This window comes from Chenopodium album, chromosome 4 (assembly GCF_948465745.1).
Source record: "Chenopodium album chromosome 4, dcCheAlbu1.1, whole genome shotgun sequence".
Taxonomy (NCBI): Eukaryota; Viridiplantae; Streptophyta; class Magnoliopsida; order Caryophyllales; family Amaranthaceae; genus Chenopodium; species Chenopodium album.
Genome location: NC_137837.1, coordinates 9,296,938 through 9,310,470, shown reverse-complemented (window position 1 = coordinate 9,310,470; position 13,533 = coordinate 9,296,938). Strand labels below are relative to the sequence as shown.

Genomic DNA, 13,533 nt, shown 5'->3' with positions numbered 1-13,533 from the left:
ACCTCATTAAAACTGATTAAAGCTAAATATCCCAAACAATGCCGACTAAGTAATAAAAGACCACAAGCAGAGTCATACAAAAACAATATAGATATCAAAAGATGTTCTTCAACTGTTCAACTAAATGTCTAAATCATTGGCAGCACTATGATAACTCTAAAAAACACTTCAATTCTTCTCAAATGTCATCAAATGCTATAGCTTCAAATTCTGGTTCATTGAGGGAAAGGTCAGCAACTTCTAACAAGCTATCTCCATCAATATTATCTCCCCCTATTAAAAATGAAAACAACAGAAGTTAAAATAGATAAAATGAGAAATTATTTACAACTTACATGTTTACTTGAAAACAACAAATAAGAATTATGAGCTACTTACCAATATCCCAATATTTAGTTGGTCCCTCTGTATAATCCTTTTGCTTTCTAGAGAGCAAGCGTAAGTTGATGTGAATATAGACAAGAAGTTCCAGTCGTTGAGTATTAAGCTTGTTTCTTTTAATAGTTTGGATGCCACCATATGTGCTCCAATTCCTCTCACAACAAGAAGAAGAAGCGGGTTGCGAGAGTAGCTTGAACGCAAGGCTTTGCAACATTGGAGCTCCCGAGCCATAGTTGGACCACCATGACATAGGATCTTCATATGCCATTGCTGCAATAACATGGGGCTCATTAAAGAACCCTAAACCCCCTGAGAAAGTTCCATATTCAAGAAATACTTTTCTAGCATCATCGGCATTTGGGAAAAGCCTTTGTAAACACTTGTTTCTATTTAATGAAACCTCTTCATCTTCATTAGGAGGTACTCTTGGAATGCTGCCATCTCCTCGTATCCATTCTTGAGTGTAGTATCTAGGAACTAAAGAATGTGCCAAGCAATGTAGAGGGGTATTGCTTTTGTTCCACCTACTCTCAATGACATTTTGAATAGCATCATAAAATGGAGACTGCCCTGTGAGAAAATCAGCACCTTCATGATTGAAAATAACTTTTTTCACTTGTTCGATCATCGTATCCCACATGTCATACACCAAGTGTAAGACACAAGAATCTGTATCAGCAGCCCTTAAGAAGTTCATCATGGGCAGTGTAAACTCAAGAAAATAGTCAAGTTTATCCCACCATCCATCACTCACCAACAGATCTTTAACCTCCCTCGCCTTAAGTTCAACAGGATTCCTCCCATTGACCTTGAATTTCTTCCAATCAGGATCCATTACAGTTTTTTCAAGAGCATCCTTTAGTAATCTTAACCTAGTTGCCATCACAATCTTAGACCCAAACCTAGTTTCAGCAACCTTTAAGAGTCTTAAATCAGAATAACGTTCAAAAATTGTTCTTGACAAACCATGATTCAGAACAAAATAATTAATTTCATCAACTTGCTTCACTAACTCTAAAATCCATTGACACTCTTTGTAATGGTCAGCTTTCTCACTAGGCTCACATATAGATCGCAAAACCAAATTTAAGCAATGAACAACACAGGGTGTCCAAAAAATTTGAGGATATTTTTGTTCAATCAAACCACCAGCAGCCTTATAATTAGCAGCATTATCAGTTACAATTTGAACAATATTAGATGAGCCTACATCTTCAATGATTTCAGAGAACAAACCTGCCAGATACTCAGCATCTTTTGTAAGGATTTCGCTTGCATCAAAAGCTTTCAGAAACATAGGGCCAGAAGCTGAGGCAGCCATTATGTTTATCAAAGGCTTCGATTGGAGATCTTGCCAACCATCTGAGCAAATTGAAGCTCCTTTCTTCACCCAACTGTCTCTAATAGGTTGGAGTAATTTCTCAACATGAGCTTTCAATTGAAGTAGCAACGTCGTTCGAAGTCTATCATAAGTAGGAGGAGTATACCCATACAAGCTTCCATTGGCTAGCCTTTGACAAAATTTTCTGAAGTAAGGATTTCTAGCAAAGTTGAAAGAGAGCATGCCTGCATAAAACATCATCGCACATTCTTTATCGGCTTCTTCCCTTTCTAACACATTGAAGGCTATCTCGATTTGACCTTTTCTTTTTTTTGTATGAGCTAAATCGGAACCTTCAGGGAGAGAGATGTAATCCTGCCTCTGTTTGACGCTTAAATTATGAGCCCTTTTCTTTTGTTCAGCTTCATCATTTTCCCTCTTAATCTCGCGATACACGTCGTCTGCTATTGTGCAAGGTGCAACACCTTGTTTGGCAAGTTTAAGCAAATGAGCTTTCACTTTAGAATAAGAACCACTGACTTCTTTGTTGCAATACTTGCATCTCCACGTCTTGTTACCACCTCCACCAGCAGATACACGCAAAACCTCGACATGAGTCCATAATGGTGTTTCATCAAACCCTACATTCTTGGTTGGCCGAGGCATGGATGCTGGATACAAATAACAGAGTATAAAACAGAGTATAAAATTAATATTGGATTATTCAAGTAAATAACAGAGTACAAAATTATAAGACAATAACAAATCAATTAAATTATTCAAGTAAATAACAGAGTATAAAAATTTGAAGATTATCATAATAACAAAGTATAAAAATTTGAAGATTATCATAAGAAAAAGATTATCATAAGAAAAAGATTATCATAGAAAATAATGCATGCGATATAATTGAAGATTATCATAAGAAAAAGAAAATAGTTTAGAGGGAATTTGATTTGATTTACTAACATACCTTGTGATATTTGGAGATCTGATAAATTTTCTTGTAAATACTAAATTTTGTGGAGTGTTTTACTAACATCCTCTTTTTATAGGGGTTTTTGAAAACCATTCTATATGGAGAAGCGGAAGAGTTTAATTTGAAGAGTGGTAGACAGTAGTTAATGAGGGAAGAGGAAGGGTCATGGAGAATAGCTAGAGTAGTCACGGAGGAACCGAGGAAGAAGGATTGGAAAGAATATTTTTATATTACTTTATATAATTATATCCATATCAATAGTAGTATCGATATAAGTAACACGGATACTTCATTGAGATAGCAAATAATCATACACTAATTCAATAATTTAGTTCGTTAAATTGATTCAATACATAATTATATATTGATCAATCGTTAATACATTGATTCAATAATCTCGTTCTTATATTACGTTAACCAATAGCATTCTAATGTTGTTTCAATACATAATTATTAGATATTGATCAATCGATAAATCGATAATACATTGATTCGATAATCTCGTTCTATTGGATTCTTATTATTAGGTTAACCAATAGCTTTCTAATGTTGTTTCAATACATAATAAGATATTGATCAATCGATAAATCGATAATACATTGATTCGGTAATCTGATTCTATTATTAGGTTAGCCAATAGCTTATTATAAACGATTCCTTTGTTGTTTATTGTTGTTCTTGTAATGTTGTATACATAATTAGATATTGATCAATTGATAATTTGATAATATATTAATTCGGTAATATCGTTCTATTGGATTCTTATTAGGTTAGCCAATAGCTTATTACTAATGTTGTTTCAATACATAATTAGATATTGATCAATCGGTAAATTGATAATACATTGATTCGATAATCTCGTTCTATTGGATTCTTATTATTAGGTTAACCAATAGCTTTCTAATGTTGTTTCAATACATAATTAGATATTGGTCAATCGATAAATTGATAATACATTGATTTGATAATCTCGTTCTATTGGATTCTTATTAGGTTAACCAATAGCTTTCTAATGTTGTTTCAATACATAATAAGATATTGATCAATCGATAAATCGATAATACATTGATTCGGTAATCTGATTCTATTATTAGGTTAGCCAATAGCTTATTATAAACGATTCCTTTCTTGTTTATTGTTGTTCTTGTAATGTTGTATACATAATTAGATATTGATCAATTGATAATTCGATAATATATTGATTCGGTAATATCATTCTATTGGATTCTTATTAGGTTAGCCAATAGCTTACTAATGTTGTTTCAATACATAATTAGATATTGATCAATCGGTAAATTAATAATACATTGATTCGGTAATCTCGTTCTATTGGATTCTTATTAGGTTAGCTAATAGCTTATTATAAACGATTCCTTTGTTGTTTAGTTTTATTTAAAACTACTACGTAAGTATAATGATGTTGATTCGATAAATTGATTCGATCATTGGTAAATATTATGATGTTGATACCGATTAGCTAGTTATAATTATTTTTATTTCACCAATTAATTATAATCTCATTTTCTAGTAAAAAATAAAAATTAGGATGTGCGTGATTTCCCAACCATTGAACTAATCAATCAAGCTTTTAAGCTTTTATATTAAAAATATATAAAAATTTTTGCGGCTACGCCGCAAATAAAAATTAATTTATTTCTTTATACACAATATTTCTTTTGAAAAATGTTTCTTTTTAAAAATGTAGCAAATATCATTTATTATAATTCATTTGTTTTTCAAATATAGACAAACTCCATCTAATTACTATTTCTAGTATCGGTTTTCTTCTTTGAAAAAATATTACAGAGTATTAGACTTCATTTGTGTAAAAATTAAATAAAAGTTATATATATACTCCATTTATTTAATAAAGTGTATCATATTATTTGTATTTAATATACTTCAGTAATTTAGTTGTAAGATTTTTCCAATACTTTTGTCCATAATATATCAAAAATAGTACTGTATATACAAACACTCAAAAGAAAAACACTCGAAACCTTGCTTGGGAAGCCAAAGTAGTGCCAACAAACTAGTAATAATCTAATACTAGTAATTTGTACCACTTTTCTTGGGAAGCAACAACTGCCCACAAATTAACAGCTGTAAAACAGTAAAAGTAAATATAATATAATCAGAATAGCAAAATTTTGCTTGAGAGTCGGTTCATCTTCTTCAACGGTTCATCTTCTTCAACTGTAAAAATTTTACAGTCACAAAACCTCCTTGAACATCACTTTCTTCCTATCCTCATCTAATTCTTCAAAGCTTCAAGTATTTCAATGGCCGTCGTAAACTTGTAACCGTGTTCATCTTCGAAATTGTTTGAGAACCGTCTTCATCTTCTTCAAAGCTTCAACTCCTTCAATGGCCGCCGTACCCGAGAGCAAAATGGAGTATCCGGAACGGATTTCATACCCGGATCGGTGTCGCGTCGTATCGACCCGGGTATGCCGGCCAAAATGCCGTGTCCAGGTAACATAGCCTAAGTAGCTAGTTAATACTAAAATACCAGCCCACATATTTTACTTGAAGAGTAACCCATTTCCTACATACTCCCCCCGAGCATACGAGGACCAAGTCAGCTTGAGGCACCAGAGAGCAACCAAATCACCAAACAGTCAATAACTAAACTGTAAAGATAAGTCATGCATTCAACCTTCCAAAAGGCTACAATGGCAGAGTATAGAAAACTCAAAACAGAACTGTCCTACTTATGCATTCTAATTCGGTAAAGAAGACCAACTAATCTCTAGTAGCAGAGCTATTGATGACAGCCATTTAATCAAGTACCTCACAGTAACAACTGAGGTTAAACCGTTAAAACAGACTACACAAGGTAACAAAACACATGTTCTACCAAAGATAAAGATACTCTGATTACAGAAAACCAAAATGTCGCTCTATCCCCAGCTTGCATTCAGCACCTGCGTCCTCATTCCCATCTGCTAAGAACCAGTCAGAAGAATTGTCTAGTCAGAATTTCACAAATTTGGGAGAAAAATCAACAAGTTAGACAAATTTTACAAGTAATATTATAGTGAAAGACACTTCAACTGGCCAGGGAAAGGAATGTGAGAGGGGGAAGGAAAAAGAGGGCAAGGAGATTGTATCACTTCAGCCAAGCTAGGCGTGGGAAACAGAAAAAATTAGGCTCTTATTGCAAACAAATTTAAATAACTTTAGGGTAAAAAGGTATACAATAAGACACCAATGACTTGTTACAAGACAAGGGGTGACTTCTGCTTCTAAAAAGGGAAACATGTAAAATTACAAATGAAGTTGCCTAGTTAGTGAGTTGGACAGCTACAGGGAAAAAAAAAGCCGCCTTCGAGTAGGATCTCCAAACACAAATCCCCACCCCAATAATGAAGGATAACTTTTAAATTCCAAACTTGCAGTCAAAAGGCAACTCTTAAACAGTTTTCACAGCACAGCCCTTTGACCACCAATCATCAGTGCCATTAACAAAATGATCAATTTTAAGTGTCAATTTTTGAACATCATTCTTAGTCATTTGCATGCAGATAAACTCATAAACAACATTTCATAAATTTCTACAGTTGAAGGTTTTCGATCAAAGATCCTGAGACAATAAGTAAATGAAATTCCCAACTTGATGGTGAACGTTGTGAACACAGAATGAACCTTTTAAATTTCTTCCATCTTTCAGTCGTCAAGCATCCAGCTATGTGCAAGTCAACAGTTGGACAATTGGTATTGAATTAGGAAAAACCACAGGGTACACCTACCTTTACATTTAAGGATGCTAAGCATCAGAAGAAGATTGCTGTCGCTGAGGTGGTTGCTGAGGCCACATTGGCTGACCCATGTATGGCTGAGACTGTGCGGCATATGCATTAGGATTTCCCATCATCACACCTGGAGGTCCAGCCTGAGCTGGGTTTTGTGCCGGCGGCATATAGTAGTAGGGAAGTGCATCTGTAGGGCCAGCAACAGGCATGCCTGTTCCTCTTGGGAGAGTGGCAAGCACATCATCCTTCAAATCCTCCCTTGGCACAATGTCCACCAAGAAGTCAAAGATGTCAGTTCTTGTGATCGCTGCTGCAATGTCATTCTTCTGCAAGGTCCTCCTCTTGTTCTCCTCAGTGTGGTTCCATGATCGCAGGGTCAGCTCAAGTATAAACATCTCACACGCCCGTGCAAACACAACAGGAGCCTCAGCTGAGATCATCCGGACATCCTCATCAGCCTTCATGATCTTCTTGATCCTTGCCAGGGGAAGGCTGTGGTTCTTAAAATCTGTGACCTTCTCAATATCCTGGTACTGATTCTGCCAGAAGGACTGAAGTTGTTGTTGTAGCTGCTGCTGCTGCTGGTGATGGATCTGCTGGTAAGCAAGCTGGTGCTGAGCCATCTGTGCCCCAGAGGGTTGTGCAGAACCATGAACAGGTGCCCCAGTAACTTGATTTGGTTGGTATGCACCACCATATGGAACCTGACCAGCACCACTCACTGTTCCTACTACAGGAGCTTGACCATGCCCTTGCTGGTCCATTCTGGAATAATTACAAAGAAACAAATACCATTTAATTTAAACTTTATTCCAAATCATATTACATATTTGTAAACTAAGATTATAGAGTTCCCAAAAAAAAAAAACGGGATCCAGAATAACTGATCAAAATTTCCCAGCAATAATATGGTAAATTTTACATTTGTAATCAACAGGTCGGCTTCACATAGTTTGATGATAAATCACCCGATTTTTTAGCAGACACTATCCATAAAATTCGGATTGATTTTAATTCAAAATCTCTCAATGTATTTAGGTATTTGTAAACATAGCATATACAGGTATATCTCTATTCTTCAAAGCTGAATCACAAAATTCCAATGATAGCATCATAAATGAAAAATGCTAATAAAAATTAATTTCCATGTCCTTGTGTAATCCATCAAATTTTATCCCGACAAGTGTCAGCATAGCAAATCAAGGAACAAAGGATCTTCATAAAGAATTATAGAAATGTAATCAACGCATTCAAGATGAAGAGATTAAAATTCAAATAGCTGAACAAACTGGACATGTGATTGCATCATGGTGAATTACCAAAAAGATAACATTGCAAATTCAATTCAAACAAAACAAAGAATGATAACACAACACAATTAAGCAGATAAACAAGAAATAACACAACACACCTAGGCAATATGTAAGCAAACTTTTTAACAGAACTCATGAAAGCTAAATCTCTCTACAAAACTGTGGCTGCAAAATGCATAAAATAACACTAACCCTACGAAAGACAGTGAATGATCGATCAAAATGCCAGCTAGTTGGTGGGAAAATGGGTTTGGTCCAAATTCTATGTTTCTACTCTCACGGCCCAGAAAACAAGCCTACATCGGCCCATACGGTGAACCTTAATAAAAACAAGTCATAAAATGGGGAAGTATAATTAAAACTATCCCGTAATATAATTGAATTTCCGTCAAACAATAACTTAATAAAGAATAAAGATAATGTACTATAAATAGTATATCTGTGAAAGTATAATCTAAAGCTTGAGCCATAGATAGGTTGCCTAACAAGCAAGCCAGGGGTAATGAACAATAGGAAAGATACATTTATGATTTGAATTGAACAAACCACCTCCTCCAGCATTCCCTTTACCAATGAGTCCACAATGCTATATAATTAGTATTCTTGGTGTTTCCAGGTTGAAGCCATAGTAAGTTTAGAACCCACCAAACCTCTTTCATTGCCTTGAACTAGAGGCAACTATAAATCTATAATCAAGTAACATCCCAAATCCAGAAACTGGAGTAATGCAGTATTAATAGCAATTAAACTAAATGAGAAGGTTCACTAAAGCATAAGTCATATGACAATCCACCAGCATATCCAAGTTAACTTACCAGGTTTCTAGCTCTAATTACATTCATGGGCTGTTACACTTTCTACAAGACATATACTTAAAGTCCCTCCTAACTATCAAATATAGTAGTCTAACAATCTTACCACCCACTCAAATGTCTCACATCTTTTAAGAGACAAATAAGATACACTGTTGAGAAAGTTTGCTGTCTGGTGGTGGTTGTATTGTTGAAGAAAAGGAAAAATTTACTATCGCAATATTGCAATAAAGAGCAACACATTCAGATCGGCCTTAGATTTTATTCAGGCTTTTGGGAATCAGACATCTGTCGCTCTTTCTAGGAATAATGCTTATTAAGTTTTCTAAAAGGAAAATCTTCATAAAAGCGCCAATTTACTCAAATACTCCAAAGTAAAAATGATATTCACTACATGTCATTTAATTAATTCACATTCTGGTATTACTCCAAAGTAATTAAGTTACTCCAAAATCAACAAGATCTAGTATCTTGAAAATAGGCATAAATACAAATAACTCATTAACAAGTTACACCACAGCTACATCCCATAGAAAACAATAGAGCCATGTGGCAAAGAACGTGTACCATGTATGGCTCCCCTACTCCCAACCCCTACATATGGTTAAAGAGCTACTAAAATTGCTGCCAACAGTCCCAGGATATCATGGAGAAGCACCAAGGTAGATTCATCTTAATCCAATTGTCCCTTTTAGTTCATTAAAATATCTAAAAAACTGGAACTAAAACCTCGAAGATCCAGTAAACCAATATCATCAAGGGCACTATTTCATACTATCATATTTTCCTTCTGTCCACAAATCTTAATTATTTCTCCTTTCTATTTGTTTAATGGACTGCATCATTATCCTTTCAGAAAGAATTGTCATGAAGACACTAGGCAAATCTGAGATTAACAGTATAAAATCAATGTATAACAGTCAAGGCTCCACAAGGCACTTCAACTGGAAATTTTCAAAAATGATCAAAAAAGAAGCTTCTTCAGCAAACAAATCCAATTGCATGCCTTCAACTCTTCAAGGAACCCTCAATCTACTGATTTACATTCTCAAATACGATCTTAAAATGGATAAAATACTGGAATCCTGGTTAAATGACTATGAGCAAATCCATGGACGACAATCCAAATGCATTCTCATGAGGCCAGGATGACGTACACATACATCTAAGCAAAGTGGGCACTTGGCTCAAAAGAAAACAAACAAAATAACCGACATGGAAAACATAGATTGATAAATAACTTTGTAGAGTTTAAGATCAAATATTGCCCAAAGGTACTTATCTAAAACATATTTTTAGAACCTCAAATGTCCAAGAGATCAAATTATGCACAACAATGTTGTGCAATACCCTCTTTTCTCTTTTTCGCCCAAGGGAAAAATTACTGCTTCAACAACCTTAATTAAAGCTGTACTATAACTTGATAGTTACAGCAAAACTAATTAGACACTCATCCAACTTATAGCTAAATTATTTTTTTCTATAAACTGCTATGAACCCACTTCAGTTCTGTCTCTCAACATCCCAAAATGCATTTCGATTACTCGTGCTCAAAGATGCCTCACTTTTCGTCATACAACTATGGTGTACTTTGTGACTTCCCCAACTATACATAAATGTAGTCATCACTCCCCCCAAAACAGTCAGCCGTCCCTACTTATGGGATTAAGGCTTAGATTGATTGATGTACCTTAACTTTTCTTACAAACATCAAGGTTTTTTAAGAAAATATATCCAGTTCTCATATTTTTCTATTTAAGTTACAAATTCAGAAGAAGTAAAAAAAAGAAGAATATATAGTTTGAGTAGGCAAATATTCAACAGTGTGTTTGATAGCCAAGCATTAATAAGAAAATCAATGTGAAAGTGAAAAAAACCGAGAATTCCTTGGTTTGACAAAATTTGTGTGCTGAGAAGAAAAATTCCGAATAAGTAAAACTGAGCAAGTTTGAGTACCGTAGACCTTCTATTATACACAGAACTTCACCAATTTTGTTTTCCATAGTTTTTACGATTGAAAAAAGGCAGGAAATCAAGCTAATGAATATTTTAACTGATTTAAAACTCTAATATTCTCACAGAATTCCATACTACAAACAAACCAAACAAGTGAACGTTAAAGATTCAAAGACAATGTAAGTTAAATTGGACCGTTAAGACACAAGATATTATTGGGGAATACCCAATTAGGTCACAAAAATAATTACTACAGACATAACAAAAAAGTACCCGTATATACCCTAGACAAAGCCAAAAACGCGAAAACAAAACATACATAGGAACAGTTTTGTTGTAACTAGTTGTATAGAAAGACACAGACAAAGGCAAATGTTAGTTTGGAATTACTAGACATCTCAGAAGGTGGTCCATAGAAACACCCCAGCTCACACATACTTAAACACGTTTATTAAGCATTAAACATACAATGAAAAAGGAGGGTATTCGATAAAAGCACATTTAACCTTAATTTGACAAGAAAACACAAGGGGAGAGATATCGAAACAGTCGAAAATAGACATAAAATGAATGAAAATTGAGCTATATGACCAGCAAACATCAATTTACATACTGGGAATTTGAGTTGGTATTCAAATAAAGCATTAATTGATTAAAATCACATAATTAAACATCTTTTTCGATTTCGAATAGCCGAAAATTGCAACAAATACAGTTCGCCATGAACCAATTACACCAAGATTATAGGGTCTAAAATTCAAAATTATAATCATTCATAAAATTACAATCCAATAAAATTACATGCAAATCTATACCCATGCAAAATTAAAACAGAGAAATTAAAAAGAATCAAATTACCTTAATTAATGAAAAAAAAAATTAAATTCCAAGTAATTTCCTTCTACTAGTACACCACCACCTGAAATAAGAAAGAAGAACACAAATTCAACCGATCAAAAAATAACTTTAATTACATATAAAATTGAAAAGAAAAAAAATTGCATGAAATATAAAAAAATTAAAGGGTGCCTAGAATTAGAATCAGAAAATAAAATTGAATTTTTTTTTTTTTTTGAAACATTGATCCCATGATTTGGGGAGGTGGGGATATGAATAAAAATCAAATTAAGAAACTTTTATATAAATTGAAAAAAAAAATCTTTTCTTTTTTCTAAATTTAGGGTTTTGATTTGATTTGGGAAAACCCAGAAAATTTAAAAATCAGAAAATTGAGGAGAGAGAAAGTACACTTGCAGAGGTTTGAAGAACAACGGGCTGCTGCAAACAAATAAATCTTCTCTGTTGTTTTTCGAATTTATTTATTTAATTTATTTTTTTTTCGTTTTTATTTTTCTGTTTGATCAAAGAGCTGAGAGAAAAGAAAGAAATAAAAGAGAGTTTGATTCTGTTCTGACTTAGCAATGTCAGAAATAGAAGGGTTTTATATTTTGTTTAAATTAAAATTGGGAAGCCTTTTTGCATTGACTATTTTACCCTTTAAGGAAATGGAAAAAATAATTAATTAAAAAATTAAAAACCTTGGTTTATAAGAATAGATTAGAATAGAATTAATTAATTTAAATGAAAAATTGTCTTTTTCTTTCATGTCACAAATTATGTGTCCTACTCTCACTTTACCAACTACAAAAAAAATTGAAAGCATTTGCCACCTCCACCCCCTAAAATAATAATGTACTATAAAATCTAGGTAGGTTATCAATCTATCATTAAAGATGAAGTCATGTAGTTTCTTGATTGGTTTACTCATGATGATATTTATTTTAGGTAATGTTTGAAATTTGAAGGATGCAATTGTTAAAGTTTTTTGTTGGGAAATATACTATAACTTTCGAGTAATCTAATCATATAGACGATTTATTAAATTTGATAATAGTGACATAAGGGAAAATAATGATTATTTCTTACATATTTACTTTTAAATCTGTTTTTGTTAAATTTTAAATAAATTTCGTTAGAAATCATTACAAAGTCACAATAGACCACACCATCTCATTAATCTCGCCGGTTTTTATGTTGCTTTGTAATCAACCATGTGTAAAACCTAAACCTTAATGAGGAATGAAACAACACATCTAACAATCCTAACATACAAAACTACAAAAGTATATAATTAGATATTTAGACTTCAAAATTAGAAATACTTTCACATATCTTAATTAATTGGGAATTTTAAGGTAAAATTCTTTAAACTAAATTGGCTCAATGATTTCATTTTAAATGTATGAATAAAAGGTAAAACTTACCTTCATACGGATTACTGCAATATTTTGGGAATAGAGTCATTGTAGGGAAATGACGTAGACAAGGATTAATCACATGACATGGATACCACCTTCTAAAATTTTACAGTACCAACTAAAATTATTGGCATCTACAATATGCATTTAAATACTTCGTATTAAGTATGGTAAGTATTAAAGTATATGACCTAATGTGCAAATCATTAAATTTCTTGTAGTCTCCTAGGGGATTTATTTAGAGTTTTAAACAAATAAATAGCATGGTTCAAACTCTTCAAAGTAAAAACCAAGAACTTGAGAATGTAAGCTTACAAATATGAGAGGACTCACGTGCGTTTGTTCCTTCAAAATTCCCTATTTTCTTTTTCACCCCTTCTTCGATACTCTTCCCTCTACCTCTATCTCATAATATTACGGAGTAGAATTTATTTAAAGGGTTTTCAAAACATTCCTTTTAAAATATTGACCATCAATATTCTTAATTTTAATCAACAAACAATATCTTAATTTTATTTTAAATAGCATGGGATAAAGGGAGTATCAATCCATGTTTTGTTCAGGCCAAAAAAAAAACTTAGGAGAATTTTCAAAAGAGGATATCTAGTACTCCTAGTATAGCATGATCAGCTAGTAATATAACTCCAGTTGGAATCAATGTCTTTTCCAACTGATGACTTTAATTCATGACCAGTCATCTGGGTATCAAAGCACTCCAACTGATTAATCATTGAAGAATCGCGACAGTTAGAATACAC

The 13,533-nt window shown here is 33.3% G+C and overlaps 1 protein-coding gene and 1 pseudogene across 4 annotated transcripts; both read right to left on the bottom strand.

Annotated features, from left to right (window-relative positions):
• Window positions 1-178: 178 nt before the first annotated feature.
• LOC145627602 (uncharacterized) lies at window positions 179-1,963 on the bottom strand. Its single transcript, XM_081679969.1, has 2 exons — window positions 379-1,963; window positions 179-273 (listed from the first exon to the last, which is right to left on the bottom strand). Exons 1-2 carry the CDS (start codon window positions 1,961-1,963, stop codon window positions 179-181), a joined length of 1,680 nt encoding a protein of 559 aa, XP_081536095.1.
• A 3,328-nt stretch (window positions 1,964-5,291) lies between these two features.
• Window positions 5,292-11,938, bottom strand: LOC145628852 (nuclear transcription factor Y subunit C-3 pseudogene; annotated as a pseudogene). Of its 3 annotated transcripts, none has more exons than XR_014111498.1 (4): window positions 11,766-11,938; window positions 11,376-11,436; window positions 6,434-7,201; window positions 5,292-5,629 (listed from the first exon to the last, which is right to left on the bottom strand). The product of XR_014111498.1 is annotated as a nuclear transcription factor Y subunit C-3 pseudogene, transcript variant X3 (transcript). The 3 variants fall into 3 exon arrangements; XR_014111496.1 differs by having other exon boundaries at window positions 5,292-5,626; XR_014111497.1 differs by having other exon boundaries at window positions 5,292-5,626; window positions 11,772-11,938.
• Between the last annotated feature and the right edge of the window lie 1,595 nt (window positions 11,939-13,533).